Genomic DNA, 13,508 nt, shown 5'->3' with positions numbered 1-13,508 from the left:
CATACTTCTGGAAAAACTTTTCATATGAATTAATTATAGAGATTAAAAAGAAAAGAAAAAATATTGCCAGACTGCATGTCTCAAGTCTGTTTAGAAAAATGTGATCGTCATCTGCCTATGGCTTGAGTTTTCACCCACACATTTTGTATGTTCTTCTACCATTTTCCCAATCATTCTTGTGCTTTCAAGAAAAGCAACTACCAAGAGCTTTTGTTTCTCAAAAACCTGTTTCCCCACTTTTCCAATCTTTTTTTTTTTAACATACTGAAGATATGTGTATGAGTCAATTAGAAGGCAAATGTCACAAAAGGTGGGTATGTTACTCTGCTCGCTACTCTCTCTCTAGTACCTAGGACAGTCCCTGGAGGGTGGGAGGCACTCAAGAAATTATTATGACAAGAATGTGCTATCAAGAGTTCCCTCCAAAAAAGTTGATATGATGCAAGTTAAGACTAAAAACACTTGCTTCTTAAATTAGCCTCTGTGGTGGCCAATTATAGGCAAGCATGGGCTTCCCTTGTGGCTCAGCTGGTAAAGACTCTCCCAACTGCAATGCAGGAGACCTGGGTTTGATCCCTGGGTTGGGAAGATCCCCTGGAGAAGGGAAAGGCTACCCACTCCAGTATTCTGGCCTGGAGAATTCCACGGACTGTATAGTCCGAAGGGTTGCAAAGTCAGACACGACTGAGAGGCTTTCACTTTCACTTTACTTTTCATGGGCATCATACCAGGGTACAACTGAGAGGATGAGGACATTCAAGGGCATTATGCTCTAGGACTGTTGCAGACTCTGCATTAGGTGTTCTGAGGCTTCCAACCCCTTCATCCCCACGAGCTTCCACAGAGGGAGAGTAATTCACCAGTAATCATTCTGGGCTTTTTTCAGAGTAGAAAAGTCTAAAATAATGATGATTTCATATTCCCAAGAGAAAAAAGTCCTTTGTGTTGTTCTCAGCACAGCATGTTCTGGAATAGAGTCAGAGGTATGACCAGCACAAGGAAGGGACATTCTCTTAAGGTTGTATGATTATCCTCACTTTGGGTACTGGAAATATTCTATGGAATTGAAACATCTGGATTATACTTCTGGCTGTGATCTTGGACAAATGACTTAATTCCTTGCTCTACTTCTTTGAGTGTAAATACTTCTCTGGCATGTTTGAGAGAATGAAATGAAAACGTATAGAAAGTATCTAGTACAATGCGTGGTACACTGTAGGATGTCATAACCAACCCCTAGCATTTGTGGTCCAGTTCCTGTTTGGGAACTAGTAACAGGAAATGCACTCCCTCAGGAGTCACCCATTCATCCTCAGACACCTCTGACATACAGATGCACAGAATGTTAGAGTCACAGGAAACCTTCAAAGTAATCAGTCTAAATTTCTCAACTGACAGTTGAGGAAAATGATGTTTGATAAGCTGGGTAGACAATTCCAAGATGGTACAAAGAACTGGTTAGAAAGTTGAGACCACACATCCACTTTCAAGACTTTTGGTGCAAGAGTCATTACTTCTTTACATATCTCTTCTTTCTAATAAGCCCAGATTTCTTTCCTGTAATCCTACCTGGTGTTCCTCTTTTGACCATTAAGGATGTACCCACTGACATAGGATCCCTCCTCCAATGACTGTCCTTTACATAGTTACAGGGTGATTTACTCCCAAAGCGAAGCCTTCTGTGTCTTTAACCCCTCCTCCTATTCAAAGGTCTTTAGATTCCTCAATATGCTGCTTGCTTTCCCATAAATTCACTGAGAGATGGTTTTATGGACATGGGAGAAGGCTCAGAGTATGTCTTTGCAATCCCAGGGGTAGTTCTTATTTCTCTTCAGTGTCACCCAAGCAAAGATACTGTCTCTGACCCCTCCACCCTCCACTTCAAACTGCATCTGATCTTTCTCCCTGCATCTTTTTCCCTTATGGTATCCTCTGGCATACTGTATATTCATTTGTTGACTGTCTGCCTTTGCCCAATAGGACAAAAGCTCAACGGGCACAATGGGAACTTTGTTTTATTCATTCTGCATGTCCAAAGTCAAGAATGGAGACTGGAATAAAAAAGGCACTCAAACAAGTGAAGTGACTTTCCCCTCACTCGAGTAATGGACAATCTAGGTTTTGAATCTATGAAAACCTTGACTTTGAAATCTGTGTTCCTAGTTTGATTTGGAGAAAAGTAACTGATGCTGCCATCCCTCTGCAGCCTGACCTTCAACTTCAGGATCCAGACACATGGAAAAGAGAGAACAAGAAGTAGTCCTGTTATAAATGGAGGCATGGGAAGGACTGTGGCAATGGGTAGGGAGCCTCTCTTTCTTGCTTGAGTCCTTCCAACATGAAGACATCACAGTTCCTTTGGTCAAAAAGAGTAGCTTCAACGACCCCATCTCCAAAACAGTCATAACAACCCCCAGCTCTTGGAATTACCTAACATCAAACAGCACTAATTCCCAACACACAGTGATACTGACTAGCTAATGCTCCCCTTCACTTCCTGTTCCAAATGGTTCCAAGAATTCCCTGGCAGAATGTGGCTGCAGATAAAGAGGGATGGAAACAGCATGTTTGAGAGCATTTCTGCTTGGGACTGCTGGTGATACAGCTTCCCAAATACAAGGACAAATACAAGAGAGAAGGATGATGCACATGGTACAATCTTTGGGAAAAATAAACTCCAATTTTACCAAGCACATTTCTCCTGTGAGACACAACCCTGAGTCAAGCCCTGAAAAACTACTCGAAGTCCAGGCGAACCTGCCACCAGACAGCCTGCCACAGGGTCACACTTCCCCATGGTGTTTTGCAGAACCAACAGAAGATCAGGTGACAGGGATGGTTGGAGAATTAGAAGATACACATATAGGTATCTTTTGGGGGTTTAATATTAGCAACCTGGCCTACAAAGTCATTGCTGGGAACCTGAAAATGAGAGGTTTTTCCAACGAGAGTGTTTTTCCAAAACACTCTCCAGGTGTTTTCCAGGTACCTACCAAATGGAAGGAGTTCTCTTACATGTTATATAATTTAGCTCATCCCACAATCCTAGGAAGGAAGAATTACCTCCTTTATTTTACATATGACAAAATATAAGCTCAGGGGGTCAAGTGACTGCCTTAAACCTCATAGAACTAAGACATAGAAGGAATTTCAACAGTGATCTTTTGAATTTCAATGTTAGGGTTCCTTCCTATGGAAGGGTTCTATGGGGCAGCATTGATTAAAAAAGATGGAACCCCCGGTTTCCAGACGCAGTAGTGAAGGAGAACTCTAAATGAGACTAACTCATACTTTTAACAAGAGCAAACCATGCACGTACTGCACATGGCAGAGGGCGCAGCATGCAGGGAGAGCTCAGCAAACTTGACTGACCATCACCACTGGTACCAATCCTGAGACTGTGAAGCAACGTCATGCGCTGGGCACTGTGTGGAATGATTGATGCAGGCATCTCTGAGGGAGTCACACCGAGGCAGCATCTTATTGGAGGAACGTATACACACAGATGGGGTCAGGCACACCCGGCAGGATTGCCATGAGGGTCCAATAAGATGCTGCACTGGAAGGAACTGAGACCTCAAGCAGCAGGGTGCATGCCCATGATGGGATAACTGTTCCTCTCCAGGGAACAGGTCAAGCAGGTGAGCCCACATAACAGGCTGCAGGCCTAGCATAAATCTAGAATGCTATTCTAGAAAGCTCCATGAACAGCGCTAGGAATTAAATCAGCTGTACAGTATCTGGGGGAAAACTGATCATAAGTTTCACTTTTTCCCAGTTAAGAAGGGGATAGAGATATCTTCCTCGCTTTAACCCAGAGACTGGCCCCTAAGCTCTGCACTTTCAGGTCCTCTGAGCATCCCGTCCCTTGGATACCACCAAGGAAGGCACAGACAGGAGGTCAGAGTGGGGGAAAGAAAGAGGTCCAGGTATTTCTTTCTGTTTTCTTCCCATCCCTGTTCTACAATCTCCAGCAGCAGCTATATTTTTGCATGGCGAGGAGACTTCCTCCTCAACCCCACCCTCCCTGGGTTCCAGTTAATATATCTCTCCTTGGGGTGGGAACAGCTTCCCACTGTTTCTAGTTTTTGCTAACTTAACCTGGCCTACCCTGCACGAGTCTCTCTTTCATTAAAGTGTCCTCATCTGACCTAGCCGGGGTGACTATTTCCTACAGGACCTTGACTAATAGATTCACCTTGGGCTCTGCAATCAGTCCTCCAGGCACTGTCTTTATGAGACACCATTTTGCCCAATACCTCTGAGAGGTGAATACTTTGTAAGTTAATGATGTGGGGTTACTGAATAGTAGCTTACGTGTAGGGGTTTAAAAATCTAGCTGGGCAACCAAGATAGATTTCAGTGCAGATACAAAACCAAATAGAAGGAAGCACTTAACAATATCCTATCAAACACGAGACATCTGGAGATCTTGGTTTGAATTCTGGGCTTAATCCAGATTAAAATGAAGGCTCTGGGGCAAATCCTATAACTTCCGTGAGCCTCAGATTTCTTACTTACAAACAAGAAGGCTAAAAGCTACCTCACAAGATCAAAAGAGATAACATATATAAAAGTGCTGTTGACTAAACTAAAATACAATGACAATGAGGCTTCACTGGTGGACAGGCAATGGCTCACGCAAACTCACATTTACGAATCCCCTCTTAAATCTCTATAACCCAAGAGAAAAACCTCTACAACAGGAACCAGCGTCAGAGAGTCTAGCAAAGAAAAACAGAATTTTTTTTTTTTTTTTTTTTTAATTTCTCATATGGCCTGACATGAACAAGTGGGCCTTTTTGCAAGGCTAACAGACATTTTTTACTTCTTTGTCTTTCTTTCCTGGGCAGGAGGCCAAATGGAGAATCGATCATTTATGTTTCTGTGCTTCCTAAAGAAACACCACGGGGAGCGGAAATGTCAACATTCTTCTCTGCAACTTGCAAATAATAAGAGACAGTTGTCTGGAAACCAAGAACCCTCTACAAGTTCAGAGCATCTGCCAGGAGTGTGTCATGGTCAGACCAAGCCTCAGGGGTTTGGGGACCACTTGGTTACAAGGGGTGACAGGTGGGGCACTTTACTGCAGGTAACCAAGACAGACAGACAGACAGACAGACAGACAGACAGACACACACACACACACACACACACACAGGAGCTTAGCAATCATCAACAGGCTGGTGATTGTTAACCAGCCTGTGTGAATGTTAATCTTTAGGGAGAATTTCAGGGCACACAAGCCAACTCCTGCCTCACGCCCGCTGATACGTCTATGCTTCTATGAAGGCAGATGGCCGATGGGGTGCTCTGTGACCCGTGCCTGGTGAATGCTATCTATCAGGATGCTGCGTGAGGATGCATTAGCCTTTTTCTTGTCCTCAGCAGACTTGAGATCTGGATGGGAACTAGTCACTGGAGATTATCTTGATGTCTTTTAATTCATATTTGTCAAAAGCACATCTCCACCTGCCCGGCCTCATACTCAGTAAGGACCAACTTCACCAAGAATTAAGGTGCTGGCCTTTATCCCCATCCTTGATTAGAGTCTCCATGGGGAGGCAGGCATGGCACTGTCTCCTCTGGGTTCTCTCTCTGAAATCCACCTGCTGGTAGAGAGGGTGAGTTCTGAAGTGATCTCATTCATGCGTCACAGGGCTGCTTTAGGACAGTGGGGCTGAACAGGGAAGGCTGCAATTAGCCAACTGTCCCACAGACACACTGGAACAGCCTGTCTCCTTCAAGGATGCCTTGTGGCTGTGTACCTGTATCATGTCTTCCAGACCAGCATTTATCAGTCATAAAGCTGAAATTTAGAATTCTTCCTGTTGGACTCCTTTGTCTACTTATCACCCAGATTTGAATTTGGCAGAAGAAGGGGGCTCATTATTAGACTGTCCTAAAATCTCATAACATCGTTTAATTATTCTTTTCATAAAAAGATATATTAACCTCTTCCAAGGAGGCAATCTGTGAACTTGTGATTTTAACATCTTTTATACATTTTCTGGTATGCCTTCTGGTAGATTTATAACTATTAAAATAAAATTTGCTATGTAACAGCTTAAAAAAAATGAAAAGAAAGTAATGGATACACAGTTTAGAAAATTAAGAGTTTTTAAAAAGAATGATTCTTATAGCTAGACTACAAGGAGTCTTAAAATCTGATACACATGTTAAAATAAACCATTGAGAAAATGTGTACAATATAAACAAAAATAATAACTGTGCCTTATTAAGCATTTATCAAAGAAAAGGAGAAGAAGTTGTTTTATAGACACTGTCCTATATAATATTACTAGGAACTTGGCCAGCCTTTTTTTTCCTTCCCTTTTTCTTACATTAAAAAAGTTATATTGACCAAGTTGTATCCTCAAGGACTATTAGAAAATATGAAAAAAATGTACATGATGTATATTATTAGGTAAGGAAGAAAACAAGATATGAAGCTATAAATGGTCATTCCAATTACACTACATATATGCATATGATTCACATATATATACAAAAATGTATATAAAAATACATAGATTGTTAATAACACAAAAATGTTGATACTGATTTTCTCTGTGTAGTGCGATTGTAAGTTAATTTCCCATCTTACACTTTTCTGTATTTTCAAACTTTTTACAGAGTATTTTTTTAAATTCTATAATAAAAAATTAAATTATAGATCTTAAATGTATATGATACTTAGAGATTTCTTGTTAAATAATTTTTCTAATATTTTATATTACTTTTAAAAAAATAAGCATACACTACATGGAGACTGGAATCTGGGAACAGACAATACATGATTTTGTATGTTTTTAAAGGCTACTTAATAATATAATTTTCTTATTTTGTATATTAAAATTTTTCCCAATTTCTTAGATTTCTCAAAGAAAAAGCTTCTTTAAAGCATTTAAAATCAGAAATCTCTTTGTGCTATCTCCAAATACCAATATCTAGTTACACATCACTTAAAAAATATTTTCCCTTTATTATAAGGTATGTGGGGAATATTAATAAAAATTACAAGGAGACCCACCTCCAAGAATAATGGAAATAAAAGCAAAAATAAACAAATGGGACCTAATTAAACTTAAAAGCTTCTGCACAACGAAGGAAACTACAAGCAAGGGGAAAAGACAGGCTTCAGAATGGGAGAAAATAATAGAAAATGAAGCAACTGACAAAGAATTAATCTCAAAAATATACAAGCAGCTCAGGCAGCTCAATACCAGAAAAATAAACGACCCAATAAAAAAATGGGTCAAAGAACTAAACAGACATTTCTCCAAAGAAGACATACAGATGGCTAACAAACACATGAAAAGATGCTCAACATCACTCATTATCAGAGAAATGCAAATTAAAACCACAATGAGATATCATCTCACGCTGGTCAGAATGGCTGCTAACAAAAAGTCTACAAACAATAAATGCTGGAGAGGGTGCAGAGGAAAGGGAACCTTCTTATACTGTTTGTGGGAATGCAAACTAGTACAGCCACTATGGAGAACAGTGTGGAAATTCCTTAAAAAAACTGGAAACAGAACTGCCATATGACCCAGCAATCCCACTTCTGGGCATACACACTGAGGAAACCAGAATTGAAAGAGACACATGTACCCCAATGTTCATCGCAGCACTGTTCACAATAGCCGGGACATGAAAGCAACCTAGATGTCTATTGGCAGACAAATGGATAAGAAAGCTATGGTACATATACACAATGGAATATTACTCAGCTATTGAAAAGACTGCATTTGAATCAGTTCTAATGAGGTAACTGAAACTGGAATCTGTTATACAGAGTGAAGTAAGTCAGAAAGAAAAACACCAATATAGTATATTAATGCATATATATGGAATTTAGAAAGATGGTAACGATGACCCTATATGTGAGACAGCAAAAGAGACACAGAGGTAAAGAACAGACTTTTGGACTCTGTGGGAGAAGGTGAGGGTGGGATGATTTGAGAGAACAGCACTGAAACATGTATATTATCATATGTGAAACAGATCGCCAGTCCAGGTTTGATGTGTGAGACAGGGCGCTCAGGGCTGGTGCACTGGGATGACCCTGAGGGATGGGATGGGGAGGGAGGTGGGAGGGGGCTTCAGGATGGGGAACACATGTACACCTGTGGCTGATTCATGTCAGCGTATGGCAAAAAGCACTACAACATTATAAAGTAATTAGCCACCAATTAAAATTTTAAAAAATTAAAAAAAAATTACAAGGATGAATAAAATCATTTTATTAACATAAATCTTTTACTGTATTCATCATATGGTAAAATATAGAAAAGATATTAAAAATAAAGTGGAAAAATCTACATAATCTCAGTGACTGTAGGATTTGATGATTTTGTACTTTTATTTTTGTTGAAGCCACACAATGAAGATACAATTGAATAAAATGTGATATGTTTTTATCATATCAATAACTGCAAAACAGGGAGTAGTGAAACACATCCATATAGGAGATGCTTAATAAATATTTGCTAAATGAGTGACATATCCTCCCAATATATAAATGCAGTGAGTCATCAGTATACTAAGTAGTATACCAGTATGTGAATAAATAAAAATACGTTTACCAGAGTAATTGTAATCATTTTTCCCTCTCGGTCATATCAAATGTACACTGTTTAAAATAAAATGTTGGCACAGTACCTTGAGCTTCATCATCGAGTCTTGGCATAACTTGTCTCCCCGAGCTGCGGAAACCTCATCAATTCCAATCAGTTTGGCCTTGTACCGGACCCCTTCACCTTTAAACCTCTTTATCAAAGTGGCTTCGCTGCGATCCTGACCTAAAAAGAAAGAAAAGCAGGATTCGGATATGTAGGTATTCAGGTCCCACTGACTTTAAATATCCACAGTTCCAAGACTGGTTCTCTGGTTTACCTAAATTCAAGGAAAGTCAAATCACTGGATCACGTACAAAAGAATGATGACACTCCTGGATGCAAATTCTGGCTCTATCCTTCCAAGTCCTCAGGCAGATTACATAATTTTCTCTAAAATTGTGTTTTCTCAGACAGAAACAAAGAAAACTATTAAAAGTAACCAACCACAAAGTGGCATTAAGATAAAAAAAGCCAGATAATACATGTAAAATACCCAATATGGAGTCTGATGCACACTAGATTGTCAACAAATGATCATTACACACTACAAGTTTACGTCTGACACTCCTGTTAGAATAGTATTAGCCCTGAGTCTCTCTGGTATTTCCAGCATTTAAAATGACTTTGGCCGGGGTCCAAGACCCTCCTTACACCCAATTCTATGGGCCGTTTTATAACGAGGCTCCAGAGTAATTGTTTTGTATCAAGTAATGACTCAGGGTCAATTATCAAAGAATGGTTTTACAATATCTCTTCTGCTAACTCATGTGTGTACAGAAATAAGCTTCCACACTCCTTGGTACGGTGCCCCCATACCTTGCAGTGGGATTTCCCAGTAATTAGTAGCATAATATTTTGCTAAGACACATCAACCAGAAGTTCAAACACATCCACATAAAATAAAGACAGTAAAGTTATTGTGAACAGAGTATGTGTTTCTTGTAAGATGTTTTATAAACTTTATTCCCACTCTTCACAACTCAACCATATCCAGCTCCCAGATGAAGGTCACGGAATTCAAATAGCTTGTCCATATTCACACAGTCAGAAGAAACAGAATATATAGGAATTCAAATCTCTAACTTCATCAAATGTCCATCAGAGGAGTCATAGGTTGGGGCATTGCTCATGTGGTTCTTTTTTCTTTTATTTTGGGGGGGGGGTCACATATGGGATCTTAGTTCCCTGATCAGGGATCAAATCTGTGCCCCCTGCACAGAGTCTCAACCACTGGACCACTAGGGAAGTCCCGATCATGCAGTCCTTAAGCCTGGAATGCCATAGACTTCTGATATTCATCTCCTGGAACATCATAAACTACAGCTTCTGATACCTCCTCCATCATGCCTTCTTTTATCAGCTGGAAATTTAGAACTGAGGATATCAGAGATAATTCAGCCCATTTCTTTCTACCTACATGATGCACATATTGAGGCCCTTCCATTAAGTGGAGCTGAGAATTATTTGAGGACATACTTAAAACAGAAAAAAACAAAAAAACAGTAATAGCTAACCACTGTGTGATGCTCTTCCATTGACAGAACATGGCATGCATTTCATTCATTTATTCATTCATCCCTTACTGAGCATCATCTCTGTGCCAGATGCTATTACTCACTGGCAATAGATGAATGAGACAAAGTCTATGCCCCTAGAGGCTCAAGTTTTTGATGACTGCAAACAAAAATGTGTAGTGTGTTATGCTAGGTATATACGAAGGCAGAAGCTTTACAGCCAGACATCCTCATGTCAAATCATGGCTCTCACTTACAAGTCAACTACATTGTCTGCTGAGCCTCCATCTCCTAACTATTGAATGAAGATTAAATATTCACTTTCAGAGTTATTATGAACAGTAACTTACATGAGATAGCACGTGAATAGCATGGATTCATATGGTAAGTTCTCTATACACGGTAGCTGACGCCCCTGTTATCAGCTCAGTAAAAGAAGCACCTAGAAGATACAATTCTGAGAGCAGGAGAGCACAGAGAAGGGGTATCCGCAGAGTTAGTCCTGCACCTGTCGTCCACAAATCCCACTTGATATTTTTTCCACCGCACTCTTGCTGACTCCTGGTATATTGACGTCTCTGAATTAATTCCATTAAGCAAATATAACACATAGATGATTTGTCTGAATGTGTAATCAATGTAAAAATTAAGCCTCTGGGATCAGTAAGGGCAGATGTCAGAGACTAAAGCTAAGAACAAAAAGAATAACATTTGCCATGATACACCCTTTACTGACATCTAGCTGTGGGCATTGCAGATTACCTTTCCCCGCACTGTTAAACAATATTCAGTAGGTGTGACCTATGCTTTGATCTATTTCTTGGGAAGTTTTTCTTACTCTTTCTTCAATTCCTGACACTGTTTCAATCACTAATGACATCTCTTTGACTATCTGGAACTTCCTCTAATGTGTAAATATAATGGCAATACCAGGTAGTATTTATTATGTTATGTATAGCACATTATATGCATCAATTTGTTTAGTCCTTAAAATAATCCTAGAGATAGGTACTGTTACTCAGATCTTATAGACGAGGATCTAAATTGAAGGTCTGAGAGGCCAAGTAACTTGTACAAACTCACTGAGTGGGACCTGCACCCAGATCTGTCTGATGCCAAAGCCCATGCTTGTGGTTTGCTTATGTTCTGTGTCTTCAAGCTTGTTCCCTTAATTATAATGATTAATTGTTTCTCATCTATCCGACTTCCCTATAAAAGTGTCAGTCACTCAGTCATGTCCAACTCTTTGTGACCCTATGGACTGTAGCCTGCCAGGCTCCTCTGTCCATGGAATTCTCCAAGCAAGAATACTGGAGTGCGTAGCCATTCCCTTCTCCAGGGGATCTTCCCCAACCAGGGATCAAATCTGGGTCTCCCACACTGCAGACAGATTCTTTACCATCTGAGTCACCATGGGAAGCCCTTGAGATTATACTTATACAAAAACTCACCTCGCCCAAATCTGTTGATCTTTAATATACTGGCAGCATTAAAATGCTACTGGAAAGATGGCTTGAAAATGGAACATACACATTCCAGACTCCAGGTCATTTCCCAAAAATGTCCATAAGTCAGATACAAAGACAGCCTTAAGAAATATTTGTCAGGGCACAGAGCTCTGCTGAGGAGCACACTTTGTAAAAGGAGGCAGAGCGAGATCAGGTGAACGAGGGCAGAGATTAATAAGAAAATATTAGGCCATTTAGAGGAAAGTAGAGAGTCCAATTTAGATTAGGACCCAGGGCCAAGCTAATTTGTATGAAGGGCACTTATGCAGTAGATAATCCAGTTTCTCATTAAATGCTCCACCATTAAAAGGGTAATTTTTCATGAGCACATCTTGAGCGAGGTCTCAGATATATAAGTTAAGAAATAAATAACAGATATCAGAGCACCATAAGGCTATTCCTTCAGAGGCACATATGACTTGAAGGTGTTGAAGGAAGGGTCAGTCTTCACACATTCGAAGTCATCGTGAATCCCCAGCCTAGTCTGCTGAAAGTAGCACTGACCCTCTGTTTTAGGATGGACAAGAGAAAGCTCATGTGTTTAATGAAAATCACCTATTATCAAGCATTTATGATATCAGTCACTGTGCCAGAAGTTTTACATGCAATCTTTTATTTAATCTTCACATCTGCTCTTTGAATTTGTCTCTGTCATGAGCCCTATTTTATAGATGACACCAATGCCCAAAGCCAAGGGCACTGCCAGAATTTTTTTAGGTAACAGCTTTGTTGGCATTTAATTCCCATACCATTCAATTCACCATTTTAAAGTATACAGTTCAGTGGTTTTAGTACATTCATAATTAGACAACCATCACTGGTAGCTAATTTCATAACATTTTCATCAACCCAGAAGGAAACCTTGTGCTTGTTAGCAGTTATACCCTATCTTCCCCAAACTCATCAGCCCTAGGAAATCATTAATCTACTTTCTGTCTCTACGGACTTGCCTGTTCTGGAGGCAATTACATTTCACACAAACGGGATCATATAATATGTGGTCTTTTGTGACTGGCTTCCTTCACTTAGCATCACATTTTCAAGATCATTCCACCTAATAGCATGTATCATTATTTTGTCTCTTTCTTTCTGAATAATATTCCATTGTAAGGATATACCACAACAGTTGGTGGACATTTGGCTTCTATTTCTTTGGTATTATGAATAATATGAAAATGAACTATTTTTGTACCAGTTTTCATATAGTCATATTTTTCAATTCTCTTAGGATTATACCTAGGAGAGAAATTGCTGGGTCATATAGTAACTCTGTTAAACTTTTTGAAGAATTATCAAACTGTTTTTCCAAAGTGGTTCTACCAGTTAAAAATCTCACAAAGTATGAGGGTTCCAATTTCTCCACCAGCTGTTCTTGCCGACATCTCTTTTTGTCACTGCTTTTTAGTCATCCCAGTAGGGGTTTAATGATATCTCACCATGGTTGTGTTTTGCACTGTCTGCAGGACTAGTGATGTTGAGCATCTTTCCATGTGTTCATTGCCCATTTGCCTATCCACTTTGGTGAAATGCCTATTCAAACATGATAGGCTGAATTTGATCCCAGGTTTTATGCAAAATGTCATGCTTTTAACCATTAGGCTATGGGGCCTCCTGTGACCTGTCACAGCACTAACTACTTCTCACTTTGTGCCACAGTTACTTGAGTAGATGTCATATGGGGCCTGTTGTAAATTGCAAGATAGCTTACTGCTAAGACAAGCACAAGTACATACACCTGGCCTGATATCCTCGTATCTTGTCCTATTTAATCTTCTAAGGTTACTGGAAGGAGGTGCCATCATCATTCAAGAGGAAGAAACTAAATCCAGAAAGGTAACTAAAGTTATTTCAGTTAGGGCTCA

The 13,508-nt window shown here is 39.8% G+C and overlaps 1 protein-coding gene across 7 annotated transcripts in view; it reads right to left on the bottom strand.

Moving 5' to 3' along the window:
• Positions 1-13,508, bottom strand: part of DAB1 (DAB adaptor protein 1) — a 338,270-nt gene that overhangs the window by 166,347 nt on the left and 158,415 nt on the right. For all 7 annotated transcript variants that reach the window (XM_061121780.1, XM_061121781.1, XM_061121784.1 and 4 more), the window contains exon 3: positions 8,668-8,807. In XM_061121780.1, the coding sequence (XP_060977763.1) occupies positions 8,668-8,807 (140 nt within the window). The remainder of the gene's footprint in view (positions 1-8,667; positions 8,808-13,508) is intronic.

The sequence above is a fragment of the Dama dama genome, chromosome 20, assembly GCF_033118175.1.
Source record: "Dama dama isolate Ldn47 chromosome 20, ASM3311817v1, whole genome shotgun sequence".
Lineage (NCBI taxonomy): Eukaryota > Metazoa > Chordata > Mammalia > Artiodactyla > Cervidae > Dama > Dama dama.
Note: the sequence above shows the minus strand (reverse complement) of the source record. Positions and strands in the feature narration are given on the sequence as shown.